We start from the raw sequence: 13,530 nt of genomic DNA on the forward strand, positions 1-13,530 counted from the left end.
ACAAGTGTATCTTGTATTCTGGTCGCCGTTGTGGCTTCATCTGTGCATAAACCTCAGCGCTGTGGCCTTGTTCTTATTGTTGTGTTAGAGTTATTTTTATCAGGTGTTTGTTTATAGGAGGTTAGGATCTGCCTCAGTGAAAAGCTGACAGAACAACTGTTTTGTAGCTTGGTGGGATATGGTGAATTTTTGGGATAGCCTTGTTATAGGGGTAAAATAGGTTCATGGCACATACTGGATGGAGTGTGTGTCAGGGACGGATCCCATACCTCCTCTCCAACTCCATGGATAACGTGTGTGTGTGTGTGTGTGTGTGTGTGTGTGTGTGTGTGTGTGTGTGTGTGTGTGTGTGTGTGTGTGTGTGTTGTGTGTGTGTTGTGTGTGTGTCTGAAAGTGAAACATCTTCAACTTTGACACCTGTGTCAAGCTTCATTAATCATGGCAGCTTCAGGAAGAACTAGGCACGCTTTGTTGTTGTAGTTTGTGTGTGTGTGTGTGTGTGTGTGTGTGTGTGTGGTGTGTGTGTGGTTGTGGTGTGTGTGGTGGTGGTGTGTGTGTGTGTGTGTGTGTTGTGTGTGTGGTGTGTGGGTTGTGTGTTGGTGTGTGTAAAACAAATCCGGCTGATCAGATTTGAGCCTTTTCCATGGACTGCATGAGATTCTTTGAGCGCCCCGCTCTCCTGCCTAAATTATTAACGCTTCCTTAAGACACACACACACACACACTCATACATACACGATGAGGACCACGCATCATGTTACTTCCTTGCTTATCTAAAGAAAAGCAATAACCCAGTTAACCTATACAGACAGTTGATGATGACAAATTTGGAAAGTGGAAAGAAATCGTCTCAACTAACTTATCTAACTAACCCGTTGATTCTTTCATCTCTCTCTCAACCCTACACTCTTTACCCTCTTTTCCGGCACCCTCTCTTTCTCACCCCTTTCCCCACATCTTTCATTTCTCTCTTTCCCTGCCTCCCCACCATCCTCTCTCCCCCCATCTCTCTCAGATTCCTCCCTCTCTAAACGTATGGGGGGTATTCCTCACCCTCAGGCCTGGCCCTCTCTCCCACTCCCCCTCCCCCACATTGACCCCCTCCCTCCAGCCACTAGGACACATCTCCCTAGTCCTTTTCCAGTCTTCCACACTCGTCATGCTGAGCAGAGTGCCGAGCGACCACGCTTGGTTACTGTGGTCCGACCATGCAGTCACAGCACCCTCAGGAAGGTAACGGTCCAGAATGAAATGATTAATGATTACAAAGAAGTAATCAACCCTCTTTCTGGAGAGCTACTGGATCTGCAGGATTTTGTTTCATTCCTGCACTAACACACCTGATTCATAACGGAAGAAGTTGGCTTCAATTACATTTTATTCAATTGTAATGATATGGTTGGCTTGACTCCCACATGTTCAGTTCTTCCTGGTTTCTTGATGACATCATCTTTATGCCTGGTCAGGTGACATTGCTGTTGAACCGTAGGAGCGTGGTCTCGTACGAGCAGCTTCTATTGGACGTCTCCGAGGCGCTGGGGTTTCCTCGCTGGCACAGGGCCAGAGTCACACGCCTCTACACACCACACGCACGAGAGGTAACTACACACACACACACACAACAGCAACAACAACACACCTCTAAATCCAGGTGTTTGTGTCTAACCCTCCAGGTGCGGGGTGTGTGTGATTTCTTCCGTGGCGACGCAGCGTTCCTGGCATTGGGAAAGTCTCGTCCAGAGCTCCGGAGTGTCGAGGAGGCCCTGGAGGAGCTGTTTCCACAACATTCCTGTTACCGCAACGACGCACTCCAGGCCTGGGAGAGGAGGTTACAACCTTCACCTGATAAAGCTGCCAAGGCTGACAGCGGATACAGCGAGGGGACAGACATACACACACACCCTGACAAGGATACACACACAAGCCTCGACACGAACACACAGACATACAGTGTTACATACACACAGGGATGCAACCTGGACACACACACACATACTCACCAAGACACACTGACACAAACCAATACACACCCAAAAACACTGACACACAACAATAAACACCCAAACAGGCACTCCACACACAAAAACAAACACCCAACTAGACAGCCCATACACCCTATTCACACCCACCTCGATACGGATGCGCACACACATACACACCCTAACACGCATTCTAACCAACACTCCACACACCCCTCTCGCCCCCCCAATCACCTTCAGAGGGTCAAAGTGAAAGTTGCAGCCAGAGAGATTCTCTCCTCACCGATAGGTCCCCCCACCCAGGAAGAGGAGCTAGGGGGAACTGTACTCTGCAGGAACTGTAAGCCTTCTGAAGGACCCAATCCGAGAGCAGGGAGGGCTCTACTTCCTCCCGTAACCAGGAAGCAAACAGGAAACGGACCAAACGACCAGGAAGTAGAGAAACCTCACGTCGGTCCCACCACACTCCACACTGGACCAATCTGCAGGCTTGAGCAGGAGTCCCTCAGCCAATCAGAACCTTCATCCTCAGATTCTAAACAGGAAGAGGCAAGGACTAAACAGGAAGTGATATTTGATCTCCCATCTGATGGTAGTGATGTCACCCTGTCAGACATTGAGCGTTGCTATGACATTGGCCGCATGGTCGGAGACGGGAACTTTGCTGTTGTGCACGAGTGTCATCGGCGCAACAATGGGGAAGCCTTCGCTGTGAAGATTGTGGAGCACTCAAAGCTCATTGGCCGAGAGCACATGATGCAGAATGAGCTGAGCCTTCTGGGTAGCCTGTCACACCCCCGCGTGGTTCGCCTCTTCACACACCACCACACACACACACACTCCTATCTCGTCATGGAGATGGTTGCCGGGGGCGACCTGTTTGAGGCAATCGCAGTCCGTGGGAAGTTTCCGGAAAAGGAGGCAGGGCTGATGGTGTGTGATGTCAGCGAGGCTCTGAGATACATCCACAGCAAGACCATAGTACACAGAGATCTGAAACCTGAAAACCTACTGGTGAGGGAGAGGGTGTGTGTCTGTGTGTCTGTGCAGGTGTGTGTGTGTGTGTGAATACAAGCATTCCAAGCATCTCTCTCTGTAACCCACTCTCTCCTTGCTGCTCTCTCCCCCCTCTCTCTCTCTCTCCCCTCCCTCTCTCTTCTAGGTGGAGTTCAGTAGTGATGGTGTCAGTAGGTTGAAGCTGGGTGATTTTGGTCTGGCCATGGTTGTAACAGAACCCATCTCACTTGTGTGGGAAATCCACCTATGTACGCCCCGGAGATCCTCTCAGAGACAGGTGACTATGTCTATCACTCTTATTTATTACCTTATCTAATCGCTCTTACCAAGTAGCTTGGCTGTGTTGTGACAATTGCGATGATTTGCTCTGTAACCTATTAGTTCATATGCCTTGCCACCGTGATATATAGGCCTAGGACTGAGACAATAAGAAGACACAGGGCAGAATAAATTCAAACACACTTTGTTTCATCACGAAAACAGAGAGAACATCTGTTCGGTGAAAGTCCACACAAACCCACCAATCTCTTGCATGTAACACACAGTAAAATGGACCATACAGCATGTCAAGCAAGTTCATGAGTACGTTAACATGCAATAATAATCGATATTAAATAATGGAGTATGGCATAGTCATAGTAAACACTTACTACTGCCTTATCTTAATCAGGCGTAAGGTAATAATCGAAGTAAGCATGTACCAATAGAAACCCTGTTTGTGGTGCAATCTTAAGAATTGTAGACACGTAAACAGCTTAATGGCATCCAGTGTGTATTTGTTGACCCTGCCGAGCAACGGTTGCGCAAGCTTCCCAAAATGGACGGAGTGAGTGGTTTGGTAAAACTAAAGTATGCAGCTCTAGAAATAAGTTTTACATATAAAACTTTATATATCCGGACTCAGAATCTAATAGTCTTCACATACAAACTTTATATATCCGGACTCAGAATCTAATAGTCTTCACATACAAACTTTATATATCCGGACTCAGAATCTAATAGTCTTCGCAAAAATAACATGGTCACTGTGGTAGAACATTTATTTTGATTGGCGATTTTCAGCATTTATCAAAAGTCCCATCAGTAGCTTGATTTCAGATGTGTCCATGTAAACAGGAATATTAGAGAAACCGTTCTTCTTGCAAAGTATGTAAACGTTTTAAACAAACTATTATATTAACCTATCCACAATAATCCTATTATTGTGTGCATGTAACTTTGCTCAATGTTTCCAACATTTTCAGACCACTAAACAACCATTGATTTAGAACCACAGAGAGTTACCGCAAGTCACAAAGAAACCAGGAGCTGCCTCCACTATTCCAGCACCATTTCAACTTCAACATTTTAACATCATCATATCACCTCTGCTTAGTCTAATACAGTGACGACTAAAAGATACCAAAAACAATGTAGTCCAATCAACGTAAACTAAATATGATGTGGCTGTCCATGGTATTGATTTGTGTGTGTGTGTGTGTGTGTGTGCAAGTAGAAAAACATGTTGACTTACCCTACTTGTATAGAAACACCAATGACATCCTCCTCTCTTTCATGTTGCCGAAACGGTCTATGACTGTCATACAGTACACTCTTTTAGTTTTTGTTGTCGTAGGCTACCTGGCTAAAATGCTTGCTTGCTAGCCTAACTTCCTTTCATGGGCAACGATGCGCCAGGCTAGCTAGTTAACATTAGCCTTCTACATCTAGCCACATATTGCACTTCCATCCTCTCAGGCCAGGGGCACAATGTATGAATGAATGGTTGGATCAGAATTAAGTAAAACCACAAATCTAAATCCCTATCTCCATCCATGGCTAGTTTAGGAAAGGGACGATTTTAGCTAGCTAGCCACCAGAAGACAATGAGATGCAACAATTACATTTTTTTTCTGTAAATGAGTTCTGCTTTTGATGTGATGTGAATGGTGTAAAGCCAAACCCAAACTGGCTTCCCTTAACTTTTTTTTGGTGCGCCAGGACCATTCCCAGTTGAGCTCACTCAGTTTAACACTGATTGGCTGTTATTTTATTTATTTATTTTTATCAAGGGAGTCCAAACACTCTCTGGCTTCCCTTCCATTCAATGCTAGGGGTGGCAACAATGTCATACTATTTCTGACCAGACAGTATCAGATAGATGGGCTTTGGCTACACATACTGAGACAGAGGGGCGCTGTTTCGCTCGCTCAGATACTTTCTCCTGTGAGATACGTTCAGCCTCTTGTGAATTGAAGAAAAATTATGAAACACAGACAGGCGAAAGATTAACTGTTTTATATGGGGGGTTTTCTCTTTTTTTGTGTTCATTTTTGGGGAAGCCTGGCTTCCCTTAGCATCCATGAATACACGCCACTGTCACTCTATCAATCACTTACCTCTACCTCTGTCTCTCTCTCTCATCCCTCCGCAGGGTACGGCCTGCCAGTAGACCTGTGGGCATTGGGAGTGATACTGTACGTCCTTCTCTGTGGGTTCCCTCCGTTCCGGAGCAGAGACCGAGACCAAGGGGAGCTGTTCCAGATGATCAGAGAGGCTCACATCACCTTCCTGTCACCTTACTGGGATGACATCTCAGACGGTGAAACACACACATGGTTTTAGACATAAGCAGGCACATACACACATGCTTGTACAAACACACATACACATTTCACACACACACACACACACACCACACACACACCACACCACACACACACACACACACACACACACACCACACACACACACACACACACACACACACACACACACACACACACACCACCACACACACACACACACACACAACACCACACACACACTTGTAGACACACATGTATACACACACTGCTCACACATATTGTACCCTGTGGTGTGTGTGTGGTGTGTGTTGTGTGTGACCTGTGTGTGTGTTGTGTTGTGTGTGTTGTGTGTGTGTGTGTGTGTGTGTGTGTGTGTGTGTGTGTGTGTGTGTGTGTGTGTGTGTGTGTGTAGTGTGTGGGGGTGTGTGTGTGTAGGAGCGCGCAGGCCTGGTGAGAGCCTTGCTGCAGGTGGATCCAACAGAAAGACTGACGTGCAGCTCAGACTCTGATGCACCCTGGATTTCAGACCCACTACTGACCAGTACAGACCAACACAGATCAGTACTGACCAGCAGAGCCCAGCACAGCCGAGCAAAGGCCAACACAGGACATGAACCGATCAGTGCAACACAGCAGAGCCCAGCAAAGACCAGCACAGAACACTACAGAGCAGACAGAGTCCCAACCATAGACAGTCCGACTAGCACAACCACTACAGAACACCACAGGACCGTACCAAACCCAGACCGAACAGCGGACACCACACCCAATCCCCACAGCGCACCAACCCACCACCCGCACCAGCCCCATCTCCTCACTGCCACCCACCCAGCCAGCCCCCCATTCTCACTCCCACCGCCCACCCTCCACCACCCAGCCAGCCCATCTCCTCACTCCACCACCCAGCAGGACCCATCAACTCCCCCCCAGCCCCCGGCAGTAGCACCTCTCAACCCCCCCACCCAATTTCCCCACCCTCCATCCTATCCACAGCAACACCCAAACCCAGCTCCACCCACCTGCAGAAACCCAATCTGCCTCCCACTCTACCCAGCCTCCCTCCCTCCACCCACCCACCCTGCCTCCCTCCTCCACCCACCCACCTGCCTCCCTCCCAACACCCACCCATTCTCAGCCGAATACCCACCCAGTCCCAGCAACACCACCCACCCACCAGCAGTGTCCCACCCCTCAACAGCAGCACCCAAGCCCCACTTCCCCTCAACACATCCTCCTGATTGATGGGGTTCCTGAAACGTTAAACGCTTCTCCAGGAATTGAAAATATCTGGTGTTCTGCACAGACACTGTTCAGGATCTGTGTATCTGGAACTCACCAATTGTCATACACGGATGTTCAGTTCCACTCCAATAAAATAGTCATCAACAACTTTACCATTTAGGTTGTAGTATTTAGTTCAGTAGATTATCTAGCATAACAGATAACTCTAATAGTTTCAATACATGTTTTTTTCTGACAATGTGTGTATTACACACACTTCCCCTTTGTACTGCACTAACAATAAATAACTTTGAATTGACTTTTGATTTACGTTGTGATGTATGACAACCGATAACAACAGACCAGCCAATCAGAATCTAATATTTATTATTTATTCGTTTTACCACAGAAGTATTTTAATACAGCTATTCCAGTGACATCATCAACAGTGGTCCAGGGAAGAGGGAGGAGGGTTGCATCCATAGAAATATGATGACTAGAGTGAACAAAGCCCCTCAGACCATAGAGTTAGAATTACTAGAGTGGTGGAAAGAATCATTTTCACAGTTTAACCAGCATCCCAGGATCTGGTGTGGAGGCCATCTTAGATATGCTATTGGACCCAGTTTCCAGTATTATAATTAAGAAGTAAGTTGTTATACTCTTACTAAGTGGTTTAAATGAGTGTTTATCAAGTTTAAAAACAATTTACCACAGAAATAGGTAAGTTACCCCAGCCCTGAGTTATTGGAAACCAAACCCATCCTTGTTCTAATAGAGAACGATAGACAGCACTGAGACAGGTGTAAAAGACTAGCAATATCACACACAAACATCATCACACACTAATATCATATCACACACAAACGTGTCAGAAAAATAAATCATCATTATTATCATTATCATAATCCTGCTTCAGTCCTCCTATTGGTCCGTTGGTCTGAAGAGAGCCCGCCCCCTGAGGCTGAACCCCACCTTCCTGCCTCCTGGGAGAGAGGAGGAGAGGGATGAAGAGGAAGAGGAGGAGGAAGGGAGGGAGGAGGAAGGTGCCTGGGTTGCAGCAGGATGTAGGGACGGCTGGCGAGAGAGAAGCTCCTTGAATACAGAGTTCATCTGTTTACTGATGTCCTGAAAGAGAGAGCGAGGGGGAGGGAGAGAGCGAGGGGGAGGGAGAGACATTTCAGTGTCTTAGACGTACAGGATCCAGCCACATCTAGCTCAAAATTAAACATCTGCAATGCTTCAAATTTACTATTTGCACTAAATTCCTTTCAATGTATTTAATTTCAGCAGTCTCAAGGGCGAGTCCCCAAAAATGACTTAATCTCCACCCACCGGTCTTTCAATAGATCCTCCATCTGTCTGTCTCTCTATGGCTCCTGCCCTCTGCCTCACACTGTCCAAGGTGTGCCTACGCTCCTGATTCCTGAGAGTGAGAGAGGAGAGAGCGGGGGAGGGGAGAAAGAAGAGAGGGAGAGAGAGAGAGAGGGGAGAGAAAGGGAGGGAGTAAGATTACTGATGGAGTGTTTTTGGTACATTACAGGTGTGTATGAGTGTGTTAGTTTGTGTGTGTTTGTGTGTGTGTGTGCGTGCATGCGTAGCATGTTGTACCCTGTGTTTTGACGTGTCACAGGGGAGAGGGGGTTCTTTCGGACAGGACTGCCTCTGCCCTCCGCTGCCCTCTGTCTTCCAGGCAACGAAGCACTGTCACTGTTCACCCGCAGCCTGTCAAACACACACACACACACAAACACATAGACCTTGCTTTATTAGTTCTTGATATATACAGGTCGACCCCCTCAAGCATTTGCATGTGTGTGTGTGTGTGTGTGTGTGTGTGTGTGTGTGTGTGTGTGTGTGTACCGGGTCGTGTTCTCAGTCTGAAGCTCTTCTGAAGCCAGGTTTCCAGTGCTTCCTCCACTGACCTCATCCCTCCTCCCTCGCTCCGCTCTGAAGTAGGAGAAGAGAGAGGGAACAGGGAAAAGTAGGTGAAAAGAGGAAAGAGGGAAAAGTAGGTGAAGAGAGAGAACATGGAAAAGTAGGTGAAGAGAGGGAAGAGGGAAAAGTAGGTGAAGAGAGGGGGAACAGGGAAAAGTATGAGAAGAGAGAGGGAACAGGGAAAAGTATGAGAAGAGAGAGGGAACAGGGAAAAGTAGGTGAAGAGAGGGAAAGGGAACAAGGGAAAGTATGAGAAGAGAGAGGGAACAGGGAAAAGTAGGATGAGAGGAGGATAATAAGGAAGAGGGGAAGAGACAAGTATGAAAAGAGAAGGAACAGGGAAAAGAGGTATGAGAAGAGTTAGAGGAACGAGGGAAAAGTAGGAGAAAGAGAGAACGAAAGGGAGAGTAGAGGGAGGAAAAGAAGGAAGAGGGAGACAGGGAAAAAGTATGAGAAGAGAGTAGGGAACAGGAATAAGAGGCAAGAGAGGAATATAAGAAGAAGAGACGAAGGAAGGAGAGAGAGAGGAAAAGTTAGTGAGAAGGAGAGAGAAACAGGGAAACCAGGTAGGTGAAGAGAGCAGGCGCAACAGCGGAAAAGTGAGAGGAACAGAGAGAGGACCAGGGAAAAGTATGAGAAGAGAGGAAGAGGAAGTATGAGAAGAGAGACGAGAACAGGAAAATAGATGAGAGAGAACAGGGAAAAAGAGTAGAGAGAGGAACAGGGAAAGTGATGAGAAGGAACGGAGTATGAGAAGAGAGACAGGGAAGTATGGAATAGAGACAGGGAAAAGCGAGGAGAAGAGAGAGGGAACAGGGAAAATTATGAGAAGAGAGAGAACAGGAAACAGTATGAGAAGAGAGAGGGAACAGGAAAAGTATGAGGAGAGAGAGGGAACGGGAAAAGTATGAGAAGAGAAGAACAGGGAAAAGTAGGAGAAGAAGAGAGGGAGAGGGAATAAGTATGAGAAGAGAGAGAACGGGAAAAGTATGAGAAGAGAGAGGGAACAGGGAAAATTAGGTGAAGAGAGGGAACAGGAAAAGTAGTTGAAGAGAGAGGGAACAGGGAAAAAGTAGGTGAATAGGAGAGGGAACAGGGAAAAGTATGAGAAGAGAGAGAACAGGGAAAAGTAGGAGAACAGAGGGAAGAGGGAAAAAGTATGAAGAAGAGAGAGGGAAAGGGAAAAGTTATGGAGAGAGAGAGGGAACAGTGGAAAAGTATGAGAAGAGAGAGGGAACAGGAAAACGTAGAGAAGAAGAGAAGAGGGAACAGGGAAAAGTAGGAGAAGAGAGGGAAGAGGAGAATTATGAGAAGAGAGAAGGGAGAGGGAAAAGTAGGTGAGAGAGAGAGGGAACAGGGAAAAGTATGAGACAAGAAGAGAGGGAACAGAGGAAAAGTATGAGAAGAGAGAGGGAAGAGGGAAAAGTATGAAAGAAGAGAGAGGGAAGAGGGAAAGGTAGGAAAAGAGAGAGAACAGGGAAAAGTATGAGAAGAGAGAGGGAACAGGGAAAGTATGAGAAGAGAGGGAAAGAGGGAAAAGTAGGAGAAGAGAGAGGGAAGAGGGAAAAGTAGGTGAGAGAGAGAGGAACAGGGAAAAAGTAGGTGAAGAGAGAGGAAAGAGGGAAAAGTAGGTGAAGAGAGGGAACAGGGAAAAGTATGAGAAAGAGAGTGGGGAACAGGGAAAATGAGAAAAGAGGGAAAAGTAGGAGAGAGAGAGAAGGGAGGAGGGAAAAGGTAGGAGAAGAGCAGAGAAGTGGAAAGAGGAGAAGAGAAGCGAGAAGAGTAGGAGAGAGAAGGGAAAAGCTAGGTGAACGAGAGAGGGAATCAGGAAAAGTAGGAGAAGAGAGGGAAGGGGAAAGTAGGAGAAGAGAGAGGAAGAGGGAAAAGTAGGTTGAAGAGAGAGGGACAGTGAAAAGTAGGTGAAGAGAGAGGAAGAGGGAAAAGTAGTGAAGAGAGGGAACAGGGAAAAGTAGGAGAAGAGAGAGGAACAGGGAAAAGTAGGAGAAGAGAGGGAACAGGGAAAAGTAAGGTAGAACGAGAGAGAAGCAGGGAAAGTAGGTGAAAAAGAGAGGAACTAGGAAAAAGTAGTAGAAGAGAGAGAACAGGGAAAAGTAGGTGAAGAGGCGGAAGAGGGAAAAGTAGGTGAAGAGAGGGAAGAGGGAAAAGTAGGAGAAGAGAGAGAGGAAGAGGGAAAAGTAGGTGAAGAGGAGAGGGAACAGGGAAAGTAGGTGAAGAGAGAGGGAGAGGGAAAAGTAGGTGAAGAGAGGAACAGGGAAAAGTATGAGAAGAGAGAGGGAACAGGGAAAAGTAGGAGAAGAGAGAGGGAAGAGGGAAAGGTAGGAGAAGAGAAGGGAACAGGGAAAAGTAGGGAAGAAAGAGGAGAACAGGGAAAAGTAGGTGAAGAGAGAGGGAACAGGGAAAAGTAGGTGAGAGAGAAGGAACAGGGAAAGAGTAGGAGAAGAGAGAGGGAACAGGGAAAAGTAGGAGAAAGAGAGGGAACAGGGAAATAGTAGTAGAAGAGAGAGAACAGGGAAAAGTAGGTGAAGAGAGGGAACAGGGAAAAGTAGTAGAAGAGAGAGAACAGGGAAAAAGTAGGTGACGAGAGAGAGAACAAGGGAAAAAGTAGGTGAAGAGAGGAAGAAGCGGAAAAGTACGGTGAAAGAGAGGAAACAGGGAAAAGTAGGTCGAAGAGAGACAAACAGGGAAAGTAGGATGAAGAGCGAAACAGGGAAAAGTAGGGTGAAGAGAGGAAAGGAAAAGTAGGTGAAGAGAGGGGGAGAGAGGGAAAGGTAGGAGAAGAGAAAGGGAACAGGGAAACTAGTAGGAGAAGAGAGAGAACAGGGAAAAGTAGGTGAACGAGAGAGGGGAAGAGGGAAAGTCAGGTGATAGAGAGGAACAGGGAAAAGTAGAGAAGAGAAGAGGGAACAGGGAAATAGTAGGAGAAGAGAGGGAATACAGGGAAAAGTAGTAAGAAGAGAGAGAATAGGGAAAAGTAGGTGAAGAGAGGGAAACAGGGAAAAGTAGTAGAGAAGAGAGAACGAGGGAAAAGTAGGTTGAAGAGAGAACAGGGAAAATAGTCAGGTGAAGAGAGGGAAGAGGGAAAGTACGGTGAAGAGAGGAAACAGGGAAAGTAGGTGAAGAGAGGAAACAGGGAAAAGTTAGGTGAAGAAGAGACAGGAAAAGTAGGTGAAGAGAGGGAAGTAGGGAAAAGTAAGGTGAAGAGAGGGAAGAGGGAAAAGTTAGGTGAAGGAGAGGCAAACAGAGATAAAGTTAGGTGTATAGAGAGGAAACAGGGAAAAGTAGGTGGAAGAGGTGGAAACGAGAGAAAAGTAAGGTGAAGAGAGAGAACAGGGAAATAGTAGGTGAAGAAGAAGGAAGGGGAAAGTAGTAAGGTGAAGAGAGGGAAGAGGGAAAAAGTAGGTGAAAAGAGTATGAAACAGGGAAACAGTAGGTGAAGAGAGGGAAATGAGGTTACTTTTCTTCTGACTCTTTGTTTTACAGTTATACTCCCCCTTCCAAACATCTGATGTAATTTTATGCTGCGGTTCATGAGACCCTAACTCCTCTCCGGCCTTCCCTCCTCCACCAATCAGGAGAAGAGTCCTTGGCTTGTGCAGAAGGAGTGGAATCCCCTGCTTAAAAGGTAAGTTCAGTTAGCAGACCGCTGCGTTGTAATCAAGACATGGCCGATTCACCGCCTCCCACTCTACAAGAAATACAAAACTTTATTGTACAGTGTTCTGAAGAAGAGAGTGTGTGGCGTGGGTGGCATTTGTGTGTGCATGTGTTTGTGTGGTGCAATGTGTTTGTGTGTGTGGGTGTGTGTTGTGGTGTGTGGTGTTGTGTGTGGTGTGGTGTGTGTGTGTAGTGTTTTCTGTGTGTTGTGGGAGGGAAAATTTGGTAATTTGCAGTTACTATTAAATGATAGGTATGTACATCCTGCTGTATTCTGGGTTGTGTAAATTGCTGGTTTTCACATTAACTCTGGGTGCCTAATACCACCAACGGCTCTCTTGTGGTTCTATTGCCTCTCCACCCTCTGTAACTCTGAAACTTGCATGTTCGAACGAGTGGTATGTCTGTTCTGAACAAAATACTGCTTCCTTAAAACCATTCATATTTCTAAGACCAAAGCAGTTCTTAAGTACTACTCTACAGAAGAGATAATCACAGCTAGAGTACAGAAATATTTTGGACAACACTTTTGTAGAGTAAGGGGTTGGTGTCGGACATCGAATTGAACGACGTTGGTGGTGGATTGTTAGGAATGGATGTCAGCAAGGTTGGCGCTTGTAACTAACGAAACGATATGGCCCCAAACTCAGAATGACTACTTTGAGTCCTTTCTGTGCTACATACCACTATGAGACCGTTGGGAATCCATGAGTCTGTTGTGACGAGGCTTCTTGCCCTTGATTTCAAATTCAATGTGAAAAACAATCTAAGACGTAAATAAACATAAAGACAAAGTATTTTCTCTTTATGGATCCACGAAACGTAGTATGTCCACACTCAATTGTGTGGTGATTGGATTTCTTCGCCTGCTCAACGAGGGCTCAATTTGTTAAGAAATCAGGAATATGCTACGTACACAGTTGAGTGTGTGTTGTTGTGGTTGTGGTGTGTTGTTCGTCGGTGCTGTGGCTGTGTGTTGTGTGGTGTGTGCGTGTGTGTGTGTGTGTCGGTGTGGTGTGGATGTTGATCGTGTGTGTGGTTCGTGTGTGTGTGTTTCGTGGGGTGCGGGTGTGCTGTGTGCGTGTGTGTTTGCTGTGTGGTCGTGGTAGTGCTTGTGGGGTGTGTGGTTGTGT

At 46.5% G+C, this 13,530-nt stretch overlaps 2 protein-coding genes across 2 annotated transcripts in view; one reads left to right on the top strand and one right to left on the bottom strand.

Annotated features, from left to right (window-relative positions):
- Positions 1 to 935: 935 nt before the first annotated feature.
- Positions 936 to 5,630, top strand: dclk3 (doublecortin-like kinase 3). The gene is given in 6 exon segments (XM_070436343.1): positions 936 to 1,233; positions 1,467 to 1,598; positions 1,674 to 2,993; positions 3,142 to 3,217; positions 3,220 to 3,273; positions 5,410 to 5,630. Coding segments are annotated over 6 exon segments (1,971 nt in total). The 5' UTR covers positions 936 to 1,035; the 3' UTR covers positions 5,601 to 5,630.
- Positions 5,631 to 7,395: 1,765 nt separating this feature from the next.
- LOC111955533 (rho GTPase-activating protein 4) overlaps positions 7,396 to 13,530 on the bottom strand; it is a 35,373-nt gene continuing 29,238 nt past the window's right edge. The window contains 5 exon segments of the mRNA XM_070436381.1: positions 7,396 to 7,912; positions 8,120 to 8,210; positions 8,396 to 8,509; positions 8,648 to 8,961; positions 12,418 to 12,428. Coding sequence (XP_070292482.1) covers positions 7,709 to 7,912; positions 8,120 to 8,210; positions 8,396 to 8,509; positions 8,648 to 8,961; positions 12,418 to 12,428 — 734 coding nt within the window. The 3' untranslated portion in view covers positions 7,396 to 7,708.

This window comes from Salvelinus sp. IW2-2015, linkage group LG31, assembly GCF_002910315.2.
Source record: "Salvelinus sp. IW2-2015 linkage group LG31, ASM291031v2, whole genome shotgun sequence".
NCBI classification, from domain to species: domain Eukaryota; kingdom Metazoa; phylum Chordata; class Actinopteri; order Salmoniformes; family Salmonidae; genus Salvelinus; species Salvelinus sp. IW2-2015.